Consider the following 22682-nt stretch of genomic DNA (forward strand, 5'->3'; position numbering starts at 1 on the left):
TATAGAGATAGGTAGTACAAGTAAGAAGGGCTACCATCAACCTATACCTACATGAAAGCAGCTGAAGATTCGGATGCGATCCAGGCAGGGAGGGGGCAGAGATGACTGAGCACCAGTCAGACCACCCTTCTACCTTAATGGAACACAGGTCCTCCCCAACCATCTATTGGTTCCCTCTTCCCCTCCTCCCCCTTTCCCTTCTCTACCTCTTTTGCTCCAACTTTTCCGTCTTCCTTTTTCCTGGTGTAATGGGAGACAATACCCTAATAAATAATACACATATAACTTTTATTTTATTATATTTATTTTCAGTACCTGATCATGTGTGTCTGCTTATTGCCCCCTGTGCTTACCGTGGGGGAGAGCCTTTGGGCACCCCTTATCCTCGCTGACCTTATTCACTTGTTCATTCTGGGTAAGCAACTATAATACCCTTTCCCCTCCTATATCATGTTTTGGTACCGTATTTGCCGGTGTGTAAGACGACTGGGCGTGTAAGAGGACTGGGCGTATAAGATGACCCCCTTGCTTCACTGCCTCACTGTACTGTGCCATTACATGCCTCACTATACTGTGCCATTACATGCCTCACTGTACTGTGCCATTACATGCCTCACTGTACCGTGCCATTACATGCCTCACTGTACTGTGCCATTACATCCCTCACCTCGATGATCCCTTTCCTTATCCCTGACATGCAGTCTCAGTCAGATTGCGGGTGTCCATTGTTCAAAATCTGCGCCTCCTCCTCGTGCTGTTCCCGTGATTGGCGGAACACTCAGTTTCCCAGCAGTGCCTGTGTTCAGTGTTCCTCCTATCACGGATGTCCGAGGCCGAAGATGAGAAGACAGTCGTGATAGGCGGAACACTGAACAGAGGCACTGCTGGGAAACAGTGTTCCGCCTATCACGGAACAGCACCAGGAGGAAGCGTGGCTTTTGAACAATGGATGCCCGCCGTGCATACAGGTACCGGCGTAAAAGACGACCCCCGACTTTTGAGGAAAAATTTTAAGAACAAAAGGTCGTCTTATACGCCGGAAAATACGGTATATATTTTTTCCATTATGATGACTGAAAGTTGTGTCATTGTAGATTAATTATATTTACCTCTTCCTGAAGTAGTGTTTTTCACCGTGAAACATATAGAAGACCCAGTTACATCCAAAGACTAACCATATTTCATCAACGAATACCCGCTTGGAATGATAAAGATCTTTGAAATGTTTTGTAACTGATGTATTTTACTGTTTTTTTACATGCATTATATTGTTAAAAGTATTGGAACGCCTGCCTTTACACGCACATGAACTTCAATGGCATCCCAGTCTTAGTCCAGGGAACGCTGTCCACAAGGTTTAGGAGTGTGTCTATGAGAATGTTTGACCATTCTTCCAGCAGCACATTTGTGAGGTCAGGCACAGATGTGGAGGAGAAGGCCTGGCTCGCAGTCTCCGCTCCCAATTAATCCCAAAGTCAGGGGCGTTGCTAGGTGCCAAAAAGACCAGGGGCTTCAGCCCGCAAGCCAAGCTGGCACCGGGGGGGGGCGTGCGGTCAGTGGAGTGGTGCAGGGTAACCTACCTGACACACACACCCGCAAAGCAAGTCCATAAAGACATGGATGAGCGAGTTTGGGGTGGAGGAACTTGACTGGCCTGACCTCAACCCGATAGAACATCTTTAGGATGAATTAGAGTGGAGACTACAAGCCAAGCCTTCTCAACGAACATCAGTGCCTGACCTCACAAATGCGCTTCTATAAGAATTGTCAAACATTCCCATAGACACAGTCCTAAACCTTGTGGACAGCCTTCCCAGAAGAGCTGAAGCTGTTATAGGTGCAAAGGATGGGCCAAAACAAAACTGAACCCTACGGACTAAGACTGGGATGCCATTAAAGTTCATGTGTATAAAGGCAGGTGTCCCAATACTTTTGACAATATAGGTTTGTGTACAGTGGTCTTGGTAGGAAATGCAGGCAGGCAACAGGTCACAACATTTTCCAAATAGGCAAATGATGAATGAGACATAAAATCAAATTAAAAACAGATTGTGATACAACAAACCTGAAGTGTAATTTAATTTGGTGTCATTGGGGGGGACCATTTTACAGGGGGGCAGGTGTGTCTGTGGCGATAAAAGAGCGCATGTGTCACACACCCCCAACTTCCAAATCTTCCCCTACAATTTGTGAGCTCTTTAACAAGTATCAGAAATTTAGAAATCCTGCACCTTGGGTAACTCAGTGCATCAAGTTTTTGTGTTTGTTTGGTTACACTACAATGGTGTGTGCGGTTAAAAGCAGATCAGTCAAACAGGGGGAAGAAAAAAGGTGACATGCAAATGACATTCTGAAGCAAACATTCTGAAGGGGAACAATTCCATTACAAGGAAATAGTGTATAAGGAAATCCAAAAATAGCTTGTGCTCCTTCCTTAATCATAGCTTTTATAGACATGAACGTGCCTATTGCAAAATACAATAAAGAACATCAGGCAGACAGTTCTATAGACAACTGAATGGCTCAATTACCGTAGTATTTCAATCTAGTTCCTTTATTTGAATAATGTTACACAAGTATTGTTTGTAATGTAGAGGAAGACAACGTTAAAAATATCGATTCCTACGCAGTTCTATTATAATGGGTATAATACCATTCTTGAGCAAACATTCTTATCAGTAAATTACTGTCATACTGCCCATGGTTGTTATTTAATTCTTTCCTTCATGGATGATTTCCATTTAATGGATTCTAAAGTGACTACAAATTACACTTGACTGCTGAGGCGTTTTACTTACCTGAGCCCTCGAAAATCCTGCGCTCGTCCATGTCATTTTCCTCGTCGCTCACTCTGGGAGTTCATTGGGTAGAGTGGATGGATTGAAAGCAGCGCAGCCATAGGCTCACGCTGCTGTCAGTCACATCCAATGACGCGGCGTGACGGGAGGCGGGGCCGAGTGATACAGTGAGCGGCAATAGCCACTGGCTGTATCACGGGAGTGTGGAGTGCTTGCCTGGAGAAGTCGAGACAGCCGCCAAGGGACCCCAGAAATAGCAGTTCGGGGACACTCTGTGCAAAATGAGCTGCACAATGGAGGTAAGTATAACATGTTTGTTATTTTAAAAAAAAAAGTTTTTTCTTTACTGATCCTTTAACTGTTAGGCCTCGTACACACGACCAAGAATCTCGTCGTTCTCAAACGCGGTGATGTACAAAACGTACGACGGCACTATAAAGGGGAAGTTTGATTCCACTGGCACAACCCTTGGGGCTGCTTTTGCTAATCTCATGTTACTGTGTGTTAAGAAAAAGTTTGGTAAGAGACGATTCGTGCTTTTCAGTCTGTCACAGCGTGACGAATGTGCTATCTCCATTACAAACCCTACTTTTACCGAAGGTGCGCTCCCGTCTCATACTTTATTCTGAGCATGCGTGCGTTTCTATACCTACAAACGAACGTGTTTCTCGTCGTAAACCAGCCCGACGAGAAACACGACGAGGAAATTGAGACTCCCGACGAGAAAAAAGAGAACATGTTCTCTTTTTTTCTCGTCGAGATCCACAACAGTTTTCTCGACGAAAAACATACACACGTCCGTTTTCCTCTGCAAAAAAGCTCTGCCACCAATTTTCTTGATGAATTTTGTCGAGGAAAACGGTCGTGTGTACGAGGCCTAACATAGATGTATATAAAACCTTCCCCCTTGCCCCCTCACACTAATAAGTAAACACACTTACAACCATTGGGTTGGAAAGGGCAAGGCCACAGCTTTATTAAATCCAAACATAACATGTGAACACTTTCAACCAGTGCCAGTCACATTTGTACTGTGAACACACAATTCCAAAAGGGGGAAGGGGCCTGTCCTTACTATAAGTGATGGACAGGCTGCCTACTTCTGATTTCCATCAAGGGCATGGCCCATTACAGCCATTTTATGCTGGCAAGGTCAACCGCAGCAAGCTGTGACATACCATAGAAAAAACGGGGGAGCGGGAGGGTGGGCAGCTCTTCCAGACACGTTTCCTGAAAGACCCAGAATTCCCTCAGGGAATCCTTATACCCGAGCTCAGGCCAATCCCATCCCAAAGTGCACTTGAAATTGCACTGAAAGTGCACTTGGAAGTGCAGTTGCTGTAGAGCCAAGAGGGACATGCAAGGGAAAAAAAACAGCATTTTAGCTTGCACATGATTGGATGATAAAATCAGTAGAGCTTCAAATCATTTCAGATTTACAGCGACTGCACTTTCAGTGCAATTTCAAGTGCACTTTGCACTTATAGTTTGCACTTGTAGTGCAAAGTGGATTTGCCTTTCATAAATAACCCCCATTGTAAGCATCTGGCTTTGACATGGTATCAGCCTCTGGAGCGTGAGAAGGAGCAGTACAAGAAAAACAATCAGTTAATGTATCATTGGGGGTTATTTACGAAAGGCAAATCCACTTTGCACTACAAGTGCACTTGAAAGTACACTTGTAAGTGCAGTCACTGTAGATCGCTGTAAATCTGAGGGGAAGCTCTGCTGATTTTATTATCCAATCATGTGCATGCAAACATGCTGTTTCTATTTTTCTTGCATGTCCCACTCAGATCTACAGCGACTGCATTTGAAAGTGCACTTTTAAGTGCACTTGCAGTGCACTTCAAGTGCAAAGTGGATTTGCCTTTCGTAAATAATAACCCCCATAAGGGGTTAATTACAAAAGGCGAATCCACTTTGCACTACAAGGGCAAACTACAAGTGCAAAGTGCACTTGAAATTGCACTGAAAGTGCACTTGGAAACGCAGTCACTGTAAATCTGAGGGGAAGATCTGAAATAAGGTGAAGCTCTGCTGATTTTATCATCTATTCATGTGCAAGCTAAAATGCTGTTTTTTATTTTTCTTGCACGTCCCCCTTGGATCTACAGTGACTGCACTTCGAAGTGCACTTTCAGTGAAATTTCCACTTGTAGTGCAAAGTGGATTTGCCTTTAGTAAATAACCCCCATAATATCATAGTAGGTAAGGTTAAATAACGACAATAGTCCATCCAGTTTAACCTGCAAAGGTGTACGTGTGTCAATGTCGGTAATCATTTCCCATATCCTTGCATGTTGTGTTCACTAAGATGCACATCCAAGAGTCTTTTAAAAATATCAATACTCCCACATTCTTATCGCCCTGATGGCGGAAAGAAAACCTGCGCAGCGTAAGGTTAAACCACTTCTCCTCCAATCTCATTGTGTGGCTCCGTGTCCTCTTACACTCCCTGAGAGTTTTCTTCCTAGGCTGAGATCATCATTAAGGTATTTGTATACCGCTATCATATCTCCTCTTAAGCGTCTCTTCTCCATCCAGCATGCTGACAGAAGCATTCTATTAGGAAGAGATACCAGAGAGATGAGCTCATGGCTGTGTTGCTTTTTTCACTGCACATTCATGGACTTGGGTGGATCCAGGATAACCTGGGCTCATAGGAAGAAGGTACGATGCTCGCAATCAGATTGAGGTGACAGAAAAAGTACTATAGAGAAGATTTCTGGATTGAGGGTGAATTTTGCAGATCAAAAAAAATCAGTTTCTCATATTTTACCTTTTATGGGACTATTGTTATTAATATTGAAGACCACAGAGTTGTGTGTCAATTAGCTAGATTCAGGTAGAGTTAGGTCGGCGTATCAGTAGATACGCCGACCTAACTCTGAATCTGCACCGACCTAGGTTTAAGTGTATTCTCAAACAGAGATACACTTAAACCTATCTAAGATACGACGGCTTGCGCTGTCCTATCTTAGGGTGCAATATTTTGGCTGGCCGCTAGGTGGCGCTTCCATTGCGGTCGGCGTAGAATAAGTAAATCACTAGTTACGCCTATTCACGAACGTACGCCCGGCCGACGCAGTACAGATACGCCGTTTCCGTAACGCATTATCAGGCCTAAAGTTATTCCATCTAATAGATGGAATAGTAATGTTAAAGTATGGCCGCCTTTCCCGCTTCGAAATTCGAAAATTTTACGTCGTTTGCGTAAGTCGTCCATGAATAGGGATTTAAGTAGTTTACGTCCACGTCGAAATCAATAGGCCCGTGCGGCGGACGTAGCCGCAATGCACACTGGGAAATGTAGGCGCCCGGCGCATGCGCAGTTCAAAAAAAACGTCAATCACGTCGGGTCAAGCCTCATTATCATAAAACACGCCCCCTCAGACAAATTTGAATTAGGCGCCCTTACGCCCGCCCGCTTTAGGCTACGCCACCGTAACTTAGCAGGCAAGTACTTTGAGAATCAAGTACTTGCCTCGCTAACTTACGGCGGCGTAGCCTAAACACGCTAAGCTACGCCGCCGCAAAGTTGCGGCCATCTCTCTGAATCTAGCTAACTGTGTGCATTTATATCTGCCTGAAGTTCAATATTAAAATGTCAATGCATAGAGACTATCAATACTGCCTCATAACTGTAAACAAAGCTAGGCAATGCTAAATCTTGCAGCAGCTTCAAGAAGTTTACTAATGAAGTATTATATTCCTACTATATTTATGTTTTCAATATACTGTAAACTACCCTATGTGGTGTATATGGATTCTATTTTTCCTACAAACCTTTAATTTTCCTGCTGCAGCCCCATGTTTTTGAATCGTATTGAAGGCTCATGCTAATAAGATTTAAATTGTAATAATGCAAGCCCCTGATGGCTCCTTTTTTAGTTTTTCAGCAATTTACAAACTGAAGCCATGAAAATACATGTTTCATGGGATTTGGATTTGGATTGAACCTTTAAGGTGTTTGGATCCCATAGAAAGAACATTTGCAGATAATGACACCCACCCTGTAAGAAGAACTCTTATGCCGCATACACACGGTCGGAATTTCCAATGGAAAAAGTCTGACAGAAATTTTTCATTGCATATTCTGACCGTGTGTATGCCCCATCTGACTTTTTCCGTCAGAAATTCCTACAGACTTAGAAATTATGGGCCAAATTCTCAAAAAAGCTGCCTAACTTAACTTTTAGCAGTTAAGTTACACAGGCGTTAAATTTCTACCTAAGTGCCCGATCCACAAAGCACTTACCTAGAAATTACACGCCATGTAACCTAAGTGCCTCCGTCGCAAGGCGGTCGTCTGCTCGAGGGGGCGATTCCTATTCAAATGAGGCGCGCTCCCGCGCCGGACGTTCGGCGCATGCGTGTGACGTAATTTTTCCCGACGTGCATCGCGCGAACGTACTTTACGCCGGGCTTTGTGGATCGCGACGGGACAATAAAGTTGCGTCGGGTAAAAAAAAAAATACGCGCCGGGAAAAAAAATTCTAAATTTTTAAAAAAACACGGCGATCTAAAAAAAGGTTTGTTTTTACAAGGTCTAAACAGTTTAGGCCTTGTAAAAGCATCCCTAATTTTACGTATGCAAAACGTAACTTACGCAGAAAACACAAAGCTAAAAAGCTTTGTGGATCTGCTTAAGTACTCATTTGCATACGCAAAGCGGCATTTCGACTCAAAATGCCCCCAGCGGTGGATGCGGTACTGCATCCTAAGATCCGACAGTGTAAGTCTATTACAGATGTCGGATCTTCTGACTATCTTTGGAAAAATCCTTCTGAGGATCGTTTCCAAAGATAGCCACAGGGATACGCAGGCTGAACAGCAGTTCCGCCTGCGTATCTCCTTTGAAGATTTGGCCCTATGTCTCCTTGCTAGCAGCCTGGTCATGCAGTCTGATCATTTGGTGGATTAAATAAAAGTTTTAACAATTTGGTTAGAGATTTATATTTGATTTATCACAAACAGATAATGACCAAAACCTAGGTGCCTTTAGTAAACGTCTACGCACTTTTGAAAAGCGCTTATTACAATGCAACGTGGGGCTTTAACAATCTATTCAGGAGCTACATAGCACTGCCATGTTTAAAACAATCTGCTGGATCACATATTTTGTGAGTTCCTGGGGTACTTTGCAGCAATGAATTGAGGAGATTTTTTTCCAATTGACACCCAGTAGTACCTAGCCTTGATCTTTAAGTTTAATTCCATGAGTTACATTGAACAGCAGGTTTGGTTTAAATCCCAAATCCAGATGAAATTATTTTTCTAGTTTTAGATACAGTGGTTAGGAACGGGAGTGTCTGTTGCACTTAACTGAACTCTATGCAGTTATAAAAGACACAATACCATTTTGCATTTATCAATACATTTTTTTTTTTTAGTACGTGAAGTTTACATGGTAATAGTCTTTTCCAATCTCTTCTGCAGCAAAACTCAGAATGGGGAGTGATTGGCAGGAATGGGAGTCAGTGAGGTGTGCTCAGGAGCGGACTGACCATTGGGGCTCTCGGGCACTGCCCGAGAGCCCCATGCCACTAGGGGGCCCCATCAGGGTTGCCAGGCTCAATAAAACCAGGGACAGTACTGTAACGGTCACCACCGTTTACGACCTTCCATCAACCCACGACAGCTTATCTTACACTCCAACCATCCAACAGACATCAGACATCCCATTTCCCAGAATAACGAGACTTCCTTTGTTACTGGTTTCAAATGTATGAACACTTTTAATGGTTAGCTCTCAAGTTTATATACAGTTTTCAAGGCATGTTTTAGTGATCACAGGAACAATCAAACTCTCCACACACACATCACACCCTGGGGGGGCTTCAATACACCTTCAGATGGGCTAATTGCTAAACATTCCAGACATTTCGGCGCCGGTCTATAATTAACATGACCTAATCACTCCACCTGAGAAGTCACATTCCTTCATTAACAGAATTCAAACAAAAAAACATCACACAATGATTTCCCCTCAATCCACATCTTTAGACAGACGTTCTGTGTCCGCATACAGCTTGACAAGTTCCATTCCACACACAAAACAGTATTTAGCATACATAATGAGAGATCCTGGACCAGACTCAATTAGCATGTCAACAGTCTACACAGAGAAATGAGTCACTATTGACTGGTTGGGTCAAAATTAACCAACAACTTGCAATATCTCAAAATCCTGCAATATGAACTATCAGTAATGTCCCCTGTCCTGTAATTTCTAATTAATATTTCTCAGTCACCCTATGGCCCTATTATGTTCAAATCTGTGTTTTTTTTACATCTGTCCCTGATATCTCTGAAGCCGACATGCTTTTGATGTGAAAATCCTGAGATTTTAGCTGCCCTGCCTCTGCACTGCCTCCTGGCGTGGTGGTCATCTGTAAACCCGGGGGGCCCCATAATCTTCTATTGCCCGGGGGCCCCATGAGTTGTCAGTCTGCCCCTAGGTGTGCTGCATGCAAATGTGTTGACAAGGAGCATGCAGATAAGAGGAGAGTGACTTCATTATCCTACTGCTACACTGGAAGTGGAGTGGAAATAGGACACCACTGTATTCCATAATTGTATGTGGTGTCATCCACCTACATGTGCCTTGTGTCTGTGCTGTGCACATTTACCTGAGCTTTAGTTTTAACTGTTGTGTCCCAATTAGGAACATTTCTTTTCAGTTTCTATATATTTAATGAGTATCAAAGAAAGCATGACATGAAGAGAAATGTTCCCAATATGGAGGGCAGCAATAAACTCCCTTTAGTAGTGTGGAGAAGTGTTAGAACCTTTGTCAAATTGTTATTGCTGTTTGTGTGCCCAATGGGGAATTCTGTCTCTCACTCTCTATCTAGATGATTTTTTGGAGCAATCTTCTAGAGGGGGCTTTTGCCTGGGTTTTTATCTGGAGTGGATACGAGATCTTCTCTTGGAGCCTGGTCCTGTGTAGGGGTTTGAGCCAAGGCCAAAGAAATCTAAGGGCCTAGAGAATCAGAAAGATAGATAACTGTCTGGAATATGTCTCTAATATGCTAAGAATGTCAATCAGAGTGTAAGGGAATCTGGTACTAGATGGACATTTCATGAAGACCTCATTACTCAACTCTCTAATGTACTAGTGAATACTTGCATAGATTCAGAGTATCAATTTCTATTGGGAGGCTGCTACTAATATGCTGGGGCACTCAAGAGTTACTCTTAAAAGGACCTATTATCATTGGGAGACTGCTACTGACAAAATTAGTACTACTGGGAGGATTCTACTAAAATTTTAGAGCCATAAAAAGCCAAGAACCCACCCGAGATGTTAAAATGCTAGTCTCCTGAGTTGTTTGGGAGTTTTCCCACACTAACCACAGGTATATGGGGTACTACAAAGTCTATTGAGAAAATTCTGAACTTTAAAGCCTAATCATCAGCAGATTTCACAACTATTTTCTGAGAGCAATTTTTTTGTAACTTATAAATTGATGAGTTTACAAGCAAAATGTTTGTGGCTCATCTAACTAACATCTAACTATTTTGCAAAGCAATCTTGACTTAAAGTAAGTGTCAAAATGAAAACAAAAATGAAAGGCTTCCAAAAGAAAAAGTTGAAAGTTTACCTAACATAAGGGTTTGAAATCGTGGGGAAAAAAAAGAATAGTTAAATTGTACGGTACATACTGCATAACACTGGCCATCCAGGGAGTGTCACACAATACAAATGATTTTAGGAAAACTATACAACAGAACTTGCAAATGAATCAATGGATCAGGAAAAGAAATACATTTCTGAACACATTTTCTATTGTTCTCTGCTTAATAAGCAATGGTAGGCTAGCAAAATATGCAAAACTACTTTCTGGTATGAGCTCCACAAACTACTACATAACTATAAAGTCATTGGCCCGGATTCAGAAAGGACATACGACGGCGTATCTCCAGATACGCCGTCGTAAGTCCAAATGTGCGCCGTCGTATCTTTCCGCGTATTCTGGAACTCAGATACGCCTGAATTTGGCCAAGATGCGACCGACGTAAGTCTCCTACGCCGTCGTATCTTGGGTGCATATTTACGCTGGCCGCAAGGGGCGCTTCCGTAGATTTACGCGTCGAATGTGCAAATGACCTAGATACGCCGATTCACAAACGTACTTGCGCCCGTCGCATTAAGCTACGCCGTTTACATAAGGCGTACGTCCGCCGTAAGTTTACCCCTCATAAAGCAGGGGTAAGTCATGTTAAGGTATGGACGTCAGAAACGTCGGAACGGCCGTCGTATTTTACGTTGTTTACGTAAGTCGTACGTGAATGGGGCTGGGCGTAGGTTACGTTCACGTCGCATGAAGGGACCCGGCTTATCTTAGGGAGTAAATTTGACGTGATTCTGAGCATGCGCGCGCTTGCGCCGTTTGTTCGGCCATGCATTTACACGCTTCATTATAATACAACACGCCCACTACTTGCCTACTTTGAATTACGCCGGCTTACGCTGGCCCATTTACGTTACGCTGGCGTACATATGGGAGCAAGTGCTTTCTGAATACAGTACTTGCCTCTCAATGTTACAACGGCATAGCGCATATGAGATGCGCTACGCCTAACTACAGATACGCCAATCTCTCTGAATCCCGGCCTCTGTTTTTAGATTTGGATAGAGTGGTATGTTAGAAAAAAAATGTTTGCCCTACTTTATTCAAAGTGAAAACAAAAAGTTTGGGCATTAGATAATACACCCAAATACTGTATATTGATTCTAAACAAACCTCTGTAACCCCCCTCTCCATGTCTTTTTAATTTGCCATCTTTAGCCTACTAACAGACATAAGATATATTCATGTATGGTGGACACATGTATTATCTCTCAAACTTTCTGTATGTATTTTGCCTCTTCATATTTTTCTCACCATTTCTCTTAGGATGCACTCACATTGGGTACAGTTGAACTAAACCCTGCCTAAGTTCAATTGGCTGGGACCACCTCTTTCAAGTAGCCCCAGGCACTGTATACTAAACCATTTCCTGGCACGCTTCCGAGCATTCACACTACACAACCAAACTGGACCAACTGCCAGTATGTCAATCACCAGTCATTATGCTTCTTGCAAATATTTTCACTCATTGCAATTTTTTACACATATTTCTCAATGTTCCTCAAAATCTCATAAAAAATATCAGTCATCCTCCTAATACATTCTTCTCACTAAAATATACCAGCAGACCAGGAATTGGGCCACAACACGACAATAAAACAGAAGGCTCAAGCAGACCCAAGCCACAAATCCAGGAAAGGTTTTATAATCAAGGAAAAGTCCTCTACTGCATCAGAAAAGCAAAAAGGTTAGATAAGGAGCAAAGGACTTAAGCTGGATTCACACCTATGCAGTTTTGGTGCTTTCTGCATTTTGCAGATTTGCACTACAGTCCATTTAACATGGTTTCCTAAGGAACACGTTCTGGGGTGCAAATCTGCAAAATGCAAAAAGCACTTAAAATGCATAGGTGTGAATCAGGCCTTATAGAGGTTTTTTACTCTGGAAAAAAAATAAAAGTGTGAGGCGACTCATGCATGTGCAGTGGGAAGCTGGCTGTAAAGCTGCAAGTGACACAGCTTGCTGCCCACAGTTAAGATGCCAGCACCGGGAACCCAAAGGCTAGTGAAGAACTAGCCCAGATGAGGACAGCGCTGGATCCCTAGATAAGGGTCCTATTATTAAAAGTCAGCAGCCAAATTATTTGTAGCTGCTGACTTTTAATACAAAGACACTTACCTGTCCAGGGATCCACCGCCATCCTCACCTGGGCTAGTTCAGTTTTTCACTAGCCTTCGGGTTCCCAGCATTGGCATCATAACTGTGGGAAGCCAGCTGTGCCACTTACAGCTTTACAGCCGGCTGCCCTCTGCACAAGCATGAGCTGCCCCACACTTTGTAAATGGGATCATTTTAATAAAATAAATTTTTTGCCCACACTTTTACTTACCTTTATTTCTGCTCTATCACTCAGTACATCTGGTAAGCCACATGTACTCTACAGTTACCAAAATTGTAGCTTACACGCAGGCATGTACTGGCCATCAGACTACCGGGAGTTTCCCGGCGGGCCAGTGGCTCAGTGGGCTGGTTTTAGTGACAGCCTGTCAATTTGAGCACCGACAGGGATGGGCAAGGTGTCCGTACAGGGACACTCATGTCCCTGAGCGGTCCTTGCAGTGCCCGCGACCGATCCAAGTGCAGACTGCAGAGTCCACCTCCTCCTCCTCTTGTGTATGACACAGACATGTCATATGCGTTTGAATTCTTCGGCGGGAACCGGTTACAGCGCCGCCAAAGAATTCAGACGCAAGCTCCGTGACACAGTGGGAGATACCCGCTGTGTGAACCAGTCACTGGTGAGTCTGCATGGGGCACAGACTGAGGGGCTCAGAGTCAGCATTGATGGGCACAGACTGAGGGACTCAGGATTGATGGGCACAGACTGAGGGACTCAGAATCAGCATTGATGGGAAATTTACCAGATTATCTATAAAAACCCAAAAGGCTGTGAAAGACTTAATGACCAATGTAGAGGATTTCACTTTATAAATGTCATTTTTACTACCAGCTGCATAACAATATCTGTAGAAGGTGACTGCTAAGGGTCCTGGAGGTGGCAGGGGGCCCCATTGGCCTGTTGAGGCAGTTTAAGCAAAGAGAACCTGTGTGAATGTGAAGGTAGCTTAAATCTATTACTGTATTTTTAGAGGATTGCAGGAGTTGCTGCCTCAGCTAAAATGGCCAGGTGTACACCACAAAAGTTTGCATTAGCCCTGGATCAGACCAATGCGGCTTTGAAGTCACGCTACTTCAGGGCAACTTTAAAGCCGACTATCAATACGATTTCTTGTGTGGCTTGCTGACATCTGTACTACTTCATTTAACAGATGTCAATGCAAGCGGCACTGAAATTGCATAGAAATAGTGCAGGAACTATTTTCAAAGTTGCTGCGACTTGAGTCGCAGTGATCGGAAGTGTTCCATTGCTGCAAATGTTTTTTTTTTTTTGTGGCACCACCTTTTTCAGCAATTTATGTAATAGTGAAAGGGTTTGGGCTGGTGGGCCAGCAGCATAACAATAGCTGTAGCAGCCCATGTGGCTGCTATGGGTCCTGGGGATGGCAGGGGGCCCCATTGGCCTGTGGAGGCAATTTAAACATAAAAAATCTGTGTGCATGTGAAGATAGCACAAATCCATTACTGTATTTTTTAAGGATTGCAGAATTTGCTGCCATAGCAAAAATGGGCAGATGTCTGTAATACACTCTACAGAAGTTTGCATTAGCCCTGGTTCAGACCAATACGGCTTTGAAGTCACGCTACTTCAGAGTATTTTCAAAGCTGACTATCAGTACAATTTCATGTTTGGCTTGCTGAAATCTGTGCAACTTCATTTAACAGATATCAATGCAACTTAAATTGAATAGAAATAATGAAGGAAACTCTTTAAAAAGTTGCTGCGGCAATGCTTTGGACGGATCCATGGCTGCAAATGGGGTGCGCCTTTAATCAACTTTGAACTGTCAAGTCACATAATAAGTCGCACTGGTGTGAACCAGGGCTTAGGGTTATAGCGTAATAATATTGAAATGTGTGCTGGTTATTATTGCTACTCCAATTTTTTTTGTTGTTTTTTGTGGCACCACTTTTTTCAGCAGTTCTGTTTCTGTAATTCTGGAAGAGGTTGGGCTGGTGGGCTAATAAGGACAGATGAGTTAACTGAAAAATGTATGTAACGCCACTCTCTGGTCTTGAGTAATGCATGCACTATGCTGACAGCTCTCCTGCTATCTGCCCTTGATTTAGAAACTTCATGTTAAAATCAGCGACAGTAGGGACGTTATCAGGGAGCCCCATCAAAATATTGCTATGGGGCCCCATGATCTGTATTTAAAGTGGAGTTCCACCCATAAATATAACATTATATCAGTAGTTTTAAAAAAATGTCATTAGTCCTTTACGAACATTTTTTTTTTTTAGATGCCTTCAAAGTGTTGTTGCTAGGCAGAATAGTTAATCTTCCCTCTTCCTGAACCTAGGTGCTTAATGTTTCCTAACCTACACCGCACAGACTCCTGGGAATGTAGTGGGTGTAACTTTCCAGGAGTCTGTGCACTCCCCAGTCTCAAAGAATCATGTGACTTGGACAGCACAGGTGCTGAAACCTGATCTGACACTGTTTGTGCAGCACTGAGCATGTGCGAGATCTGCAAGGCTGAAATCCAGGAAGTCATACAGTCTGGCTTCATGATGCCCACACTTAAGATGGCCCCAGTCAATTTCTATTTTATAAAGTGTCTAAATGCTGTAACAACCTAACAAAACGGACCTTAGTTTACAGACTAACTTTACTAGAATACATTAAGCTTGTGTATTACAGGGGTATTTATATTTAAAAAGTGAAATTGTGGCCGGAACTCCGCTTTAACTCCTGTAAACTACTGATGTATGCCTTTGGCATTTGAACTACCAAAGGGGTTTGACACTTTGAACTTGTCTGAGATTTTGCTTCCTAGGTAAGGTCAGTTATTGAGGTCCTATCACTTTGGGGTTCTGCAAGAGAAACTACTAGCAACATACCTTGGGAAGCTAGAAAATATGAATAAAGCCTTCTTTTCAGCTAGATAACATATGACTAGGGTAGGTAAGAGCTCCCCTGCAACCACCCCTACATATGTCAACCCCCATTTTACCCACCCCTCTCTACTTAAAAAGAAAACACCAGAAACGTACGTGGGGTTAAAATGGCCGAACACGGCCTTTATTAAACATATATTTTTCATATAAACATAACGTAACCATACCTAACTTATCAGCTCAAGATTTGAGGTTCCTGACGGTGCCATCTTGCCCAATTTTCTATATTGTGTCTGAGGCACCAGATAGCTGATCTGCGACCAAAGCCACAAACCATCGGAGCCTAAACCAGCTGACCTCAGACACCCACCGGTCTTAAACTAACTGCATTTTACCGTACACACTCAAGGACTCCATACCTCAGATGGATCCCCACCGTTTCCCCAATAACCATAAAGAGACCTCCGTCAAGGACCCCAACCGCCAAACACTCAGAAACGTCACCATAGTAAACCTCTTACTACCGGGTGGGTGGGAGGGATGCTTTACCATCAATTCCATCTAGCAAGTGTGCCTGGACCATCCCTTCTGGACCCTACAACTCCTGGACCCTCCCCGTCACACCCTCTTCTAAACCAATTAGGTACGACCCTAACTGACCATATTAATTTGAAATATTAACCCCTTACAGCCCGGTTCCCCTTCTCACCCTGTCATGTATGCCCTACACTGATTCCGTTCCTCCTTTGCTGCGGGCATTTCTTTACTAATTTGCATACAAAAACAGTAGAAGGCAGTAGCAAAATTCCCCTTCCTAAAGGATCAAACATAAGATAAGTATTATTCATCAAGGCTTACAACATAAAAGAAGAACATATTCTAAGCAGAAGCTAGAGCACTTTGCTGCATGTTTTTCTTAAAGGGGTAGTAACCTAAAAACTGATGTTTGCGTTCTTGGGAGATGGGAGACTAAACCACCTGACAATTTCTTATACCTCTAAGGAAGTCTTTTGGTGAGATATCTGCACTTGGATTATTATTCTGCATTCTTGTAGTTGTTTTTATGAAGTATTCAAAAATCTACCTGCTGCATTTAAAAAAAAAATATGGAAAGTGCAACAAGATATTTTAAAACATGCAAAAGCAGCAGAAAACCCTAAAATGTCAAAGTAGACAGGAACAGATTTGGTAATTATAGATATTGGAGTGTGCAAGTCCTATCTGACTCCACTTTTAAGGCTTCACCTTCAACTAAAGTATCACTTTTGGGTGGACTAAACCTTGCACAATATAAATGTCTAATAATCTGTCAATACTAAAAAATAGTTCTACTATGTGCTCACCAGAGCTATTGCAGCTACAAAACAAAAAAAAATATTATTGGTCATTGTTAAGATGTCGCAGCAGGGATGTTTTTTGTCAATCATAACCTGGGTCATATCTAGAGATGATTTATAAAATATATTGGGGCAGAACCACAAAGATCTGCCCCGGCGCATCGTATCCGAGATACGCTACGACACCGTACCTTACCTGGCTTTAAATCGAATCCATAAAGAATTTGCGCTGTAAGTTACGGCGGCGTAGTGTATCTCGAACGGCGTAACGGCGCGGAATTTAAATCGGTGATTAGGGGGCGTGTTTCATTTAAATGAACCGCGTCCCCGCGCCGAATGAACTGCGCATGCGCCGTCCCTAAATTTCCCGCCACGCATTGCGCTAAATGACGTCGCAAGGACGTCATTTTTTTTAACATAGACGTGAATTACGTCCATCCCGATTCACGACCGACTTACGCAAAAAAAAAATTTAGAAATAAACACGGGAACGACGGCCATACTTAACATGGCAAGTCTAACTATACGCCGCAAAACACCAGCTTTAACTATACGCCGGAAAAAGCCGACTAGAGACCACGTAAGAGAATGCGACGGCCGCTCGTACGTTTGTGGGTCATCGGAAATAGCTAATTTGCATACTCGACGCGTAAAACGATGCAAACTCCACCCAGCGGACGCCAAAGTATTGCATCTAAGATCCGAAGGCGTACGAAGCCATACACCTGTCGGATCTAACCCAGATGCCGTTGTATCTTGGTTTGAGGATTCAAACCAAAGATACGACGTGGGAAATTTGAAAGTATACGCCGGCGTACTCGCTCTGTGGGTCTGCCCCATTGTCTGTGTAGCACATGGCAACCAATCAGAATATTTATTTCACCACTCCTTTTATTAGAAAACAAACACTTATAAGAAAGGTCACTAAAGGCAAAACACCACTTTTTTACTTAGATTTCATAAAAAGATATTACTAATGATAAAAGTAATAATAATAACAAAAAATAACAACAATAATAATAGCAATAATAATAATAATAATAAAAACAATTATATTAAAAATAACAATATTAAGACATACCTGTTTATTCATATTAATGGCTTTTATATCATATGGTACATCTACCTCTGTCATGCTCTTACATTTTAAACATACAGCATTTACAAGTATTGTTAAAAAAAACAATGCCTACAGAAAAGTCTAAATAAGCCAGCAAAAAAAAAAACAGTATCTGGAGAATCAAAATCTACTAGTGTCAAACTGAAATAAAAATTGTGACATTTAGGTAAGGAATATAAAATAGATACTAAAATATCAGCTTACCTGTGAACATGTAATGTCACATTCTTTAATTCTCTGTATGGAGTGACAGTTAGCAAAGCCACAGAATAAAATGATGAGCAAAGGACAGCCTGAGGTTCCCCAGCACAGAAAGCAGCACTCTCTATTGTGGAATTTCATTGCTACTCTTAATGTAGTGACAGCTCATGTACATCAGAAAGCCAATGTGTGCCTTTAAGTAGTGGATTCATACCCGCCCTCTTCTAACTCATTGGTGGCTGGAAATCTATGAATCATAGGACTTTCCCTGGGATTACAACTAAATAGTGCAGTAGCTGCAGGTATCATAAAACGTGGTTGCAAAGGAATGACAACACAGGATTACGTCATGTCACTCCGGTTACAACTATGGTTATTTCTCAGCATATAAAAGTCTTGACATTTACATTCTGTAAAGGTCATTACAACATTCATTTTTTTCTGCACTCTCATTATTTGTTTGGATTCCTAAATCACATGCTTTTCCACATATCATAGAAATCTGCTTTGGAATATTTAAAGCGGTTGTAAACCGCATAAACTTTTTTTTTTTTCCCCCAAACCTGCAATGCAAAAGGCATAATAGGCTAGTATGCACCGCATACTAGCCTATTATGAAATACTTACCTCGGAACGAGGTGTGTACCACTTACCTGGTCCACGCCGAGCAGGATGTCATCTTGCTCCGGCGTGTCTTCCGGGTATCGCCGCTCCAGCGCTGTGATTGGCTGGAGCGGCGATGACGTCACTCCCGCGCGTGCGCGCGGGAGATTTAAAATCGGCAGGGTCCGGCGGATGCCGGTCCTTCAGCCGTGGATTCCCCCCTGCGCATGCGCCGCCCGCATTGCGGGGGGAATATCTCCTAAACCGTGCAGGTTTAGGAGATATTCTCCTTACCTACAGGTAAGCCTTGTTATAGGCTTACCTGTAGGTAAAAGTCCAAATAGTGGGTTTACAACCACTTTAAGTGAATGTGAATCTGATTAATTCATGTTTCTGATGGTAACAGGGCCATCTTTAACCACTTAATACCCGGACCTTTAGGCAGCTAAAGGACCCGGCCAGGTTTTGCGATTCGGCACTGCGTCGCTTTAACTGACAATTGTGCGGTCGTGCGACGTGGCTCCCAAACAAAATTGGCGTCCTTTTTTTCCCACAAATATAGCTTTCTTTTGGTGGTATTTGATCACCTCTGCGTTTTTTTTTTTTTTGCGCTACAAACAATAATAGAGCGACAATTTTGAAAAAAATGCAATGGGCTAGATTCAGATAGCCCGGCGTAATTTTCTGTGGGCGTAACGTATCTCAGATACGCTACGCCGCCGTAACTTAGGGCGCAAGTTCCGTATTCATAAAGAACTTGCGCCCTAAGTTACGGCGGCGTATTGTATGTGGTCCGGCGTAAGCCCGGCTAATTTAAATGTGGATGATGTGGGCGTTTTTTTTTTAATTACTTATGACCCCACGTATTTGAAGTTTTTTACGCATGCGACGTCCGTGAAAGAATCCCAATGAGCATGCTCGAAATTACTCCGCAAATCGTCAATGCTTTAGACGCGAACGTAACTTACATACAGCCCTATTCGCGAACGACTTACGCAAACTAAATAATCGACGGAAAATTTGACGCTGGCCCAACGTCCATACTTAACATAGGATACGCCTCATATAGCAGGGGTAATTTTAAGCCGGAAAAAGCCTAACGTAAACGACGTAAAAAAATGCGCCAGGCGGACGTACGTTTCTGAATATCTACCGTATCTACCTAATTAGCATATTCCTTGCGTAAATCGATGGAAGCGCCACCTAGCGGCCAGCGTAAATATGCAACTAAGATACGACGGCGTAAGAGACTTACGCCAGTCGGATCTTAGCCTAATTTTGGCGTATCTTGCTTTCTGAATACAGAAGCAGCTTTGAATTTACGCGGCGTATCAATAGATACGCCAACGTTAATTCTTTCTGAATCTAGCCCAATATTTTTTACTTTTTGCTATAATAAATATCCCCCAAAAATATATAAAAAAAATATTTTCCTCAGTTTAGGCCGATACGTATTCTTCTACATATTTTTGGTAAAGAAATTGCAATAAGCGTATATAGATTGGTTTACGCAAAAGTTATAGTGGCTACAAAATAGATAGATTTATAGCATTTTTTTATTTTTTTATTTTACTAATAATGGCGGCGATCAGTGATTTTTATCGTGACTGCGATATTGTGGCAGACACTTTTGACACTATCTTGGGACCATTCACATTTATACAGCGAACAGCACTGATTACTGTGTACTGTCAGGGAAGGGGTTAACACTTTTGGGATCATTTTGACACATTTTTGGGACCATTGTCATTTTCACAGAAAAAAATGCATTTAAAATGCATTGTTTACTGTGAAAATGACAATTGCAGTTTGGGAGTTAACCACAAGGGGGCGCTGATGGGGTTATGTATGACCTCATCTGTGTTTCTAACTGTAGGGGAGTGTGGCTGTAGGTGTGACATCATCGATTGTGATTCCCTATATAAGGGAACACACGATCGATGACGGCGCCACGGTGAAGAACGGGGAAGCTGTGTTTACACACAGCTCTCCCCGTTCTTTAGCTCCGGGGACCGATCGCAGGACTCCAGTGGCGATTCGCGGCCGCGGTCACGGAGCTTCGGACCGGGTCGCGTGCACACGCCAGCGGCGCGCGTGTGCGACCCCACGGCTGGGCTTAAAGGGCAACGCACAGGTACGTTGATGTGCCCAGCCGTGCCATTCTGCCGACGTAAATCGGCGTGAAGGGGTCCTTAAGTGGTTAACCACCTCAATACTGGGCACTTTCACCCCCTTCCTGCCCAAGTCATTTTTCAGCTTTCAGCGCTGTCACAATTTGAATGACAATTGCGCGGTCGTGCAACACTTTACCCAAATGAAATTTTAATTTTTTTCCCCCAGAAATAGAGCTTTCTATTGGTGGTATTTGATTACATCAGCGGTTTTTATTTTTTCCGCTATAAAAAAAAGAAGAGCGACAATTTAAAAAAAAATGCAATATTTTTTACTTTTTGCTATAATAAATATCCCCAAAAATCTATAAAAATAATGTTTCCTTAGTTTTGGCCGATATGTATTCTGCTACATATTTTTGGTAAAAAAATTGCAATAAGCGTATATAGATTGGTTTGCGCAAAAGTTATAGTGGCTACAAAATTATTTTTTTTTACTAGTAATGGCGACGATCAGTGATTTTTATCGTGACTGTGATATTGTGGCGGACACTTTTGACACTATTTTGGGACCATTCACATTTATACAGCGAACAGTGCTATAAATATGCAATTACTGTGTAAATGTGACTGGCAGGGAAGGGGTTAACACTAGGTGGGGATCAAGGGGTTAAATGTGTACCCTAGTGAGTGATTCTAACTGCAGGGGGAGGGGACTGACTGGGGGAGGTGACCGATCGGTGTCCCTATGTACAAGGGACACAGCATCGGTATCCTCTCCCTGACAGGATGTGGATCTCTGTGTTTACACACAGAGATCCACGGTCCTGCTCAGTTACTGGGCAATCGCGGGTGCCCGGTGGCCATCGTGGCTGCCGGGCGCGTGCATCGGGTTCCCAGTAATGCGGTTGGTCCGCACGCGCGCTCCCTAGTGGCTTAGCAAGGCGAGGACGTCATATGATGTCCTCCCAGAACAACAGCACTATCGTGCCGCCGTCAATTGACGGCCGCCGGTAGTAAAGTGGTTAATATTGATTGAACCCTGGGCAAACGTTTTCTTGGGTTCCCCGCCTCCATGCAATTTTGCTCTCTACCTGCTCTGAGACTTACAATAAATAGCAGCTAGACTTAGGCTGGATTCACACCTATGCATTTTTAGTGCTTTTTGCATTTTGCACATTTGCACTACAGTCCATATACCATGGTTTCCTATGAAATACGTTCTGTAGTGCAGATCTGTAAAATGCAAAAAAGCACAAAAAATGCATTGGTGTGAATCAAGCCTTAAAATCAGTTTACTGAAATAGATCAGGCAGCGATTGCGATTGGTTGCCAGAGGTTACAGTGCATCATTACCACTTACTGACTGGTTGCTAGAGGTTAAGCCACACATTACGGCACACTGATTAGTTGCTACAGGTTACAGCACATGATTTCTGCTTGTTGATTGCTTGCTAGCGATTACTGTACATCAATACTGCTCACTGATTGGTTGCTAGAGGTTACTGCACATCATTACTGCTCATTGATTGGTTGCTAGAGGTTACAGTACATCATCTCCTCACTACCTGTACACCATGGACTGGGATGATGAGGGGACCCATCAATAGACAGAAAACTCCTAGGGATCCTAGAACTCTTGGAATCAGTGGCCGTGCTGGGGGCAGGGGAGGGTGTGATCAATGGCAATGCTGATTTTTATTACTGATTACCAATATAAAGTGAAGTTTCAACACTGACCACCAATGAAATAAGGGTTTACACTGACCACCAATGTAAAGGGGACCGTCACACTGGCCACTAGCGTTAATGAAAGGATTCTACACCAAGCCTTAATGTAATGAGAAGATTTACACTGACCACCAATGTGACTGAGACATTTAGCCTGCGTTCACATTTGTGTGTGTCGGGAA

General features: G+C 42.9%; 1 protein-coding gene across 2 annotated transcripts in view; it reads right to left on the reverse strand.

Annotated features, from left to right (window-relative positions):
- LOC120931817 (putative interleukin-17 receptor E-like) overlaps positions 1–18245 on the reverse strand; it is a 61650-nt gene extending 43405 nt beyond the window's left edge. For both annotated transcript variants that reach the window (XM_040343663.1, XM_040343662.1), the window contains exon 1: positions 18059–18245. In XM_040343663.1, the coding sequence (XP_040199597.1) occupies positions 18059–18196 (138 nt within the window). In that variant the 5' untranslated portion in view covers positions 18197–18245. The remainder of the gene's footprint in view (positions 1–18058) is intronic.
- Positions 18246–22682: the final 4437 nt, after the last annotated feature.

Source organism: Rana temporaria, chromosome 3 (assembly GCF_905171775.1).
Source record: "Rana temporaria chromosome 3, aRanTem1.1, whole genome shotgun sequence".
NCBI lineage: Eukaryota > Metazoa > Chordata > Amphibia > Anura > Ranidae > Rana > Rana temporaria.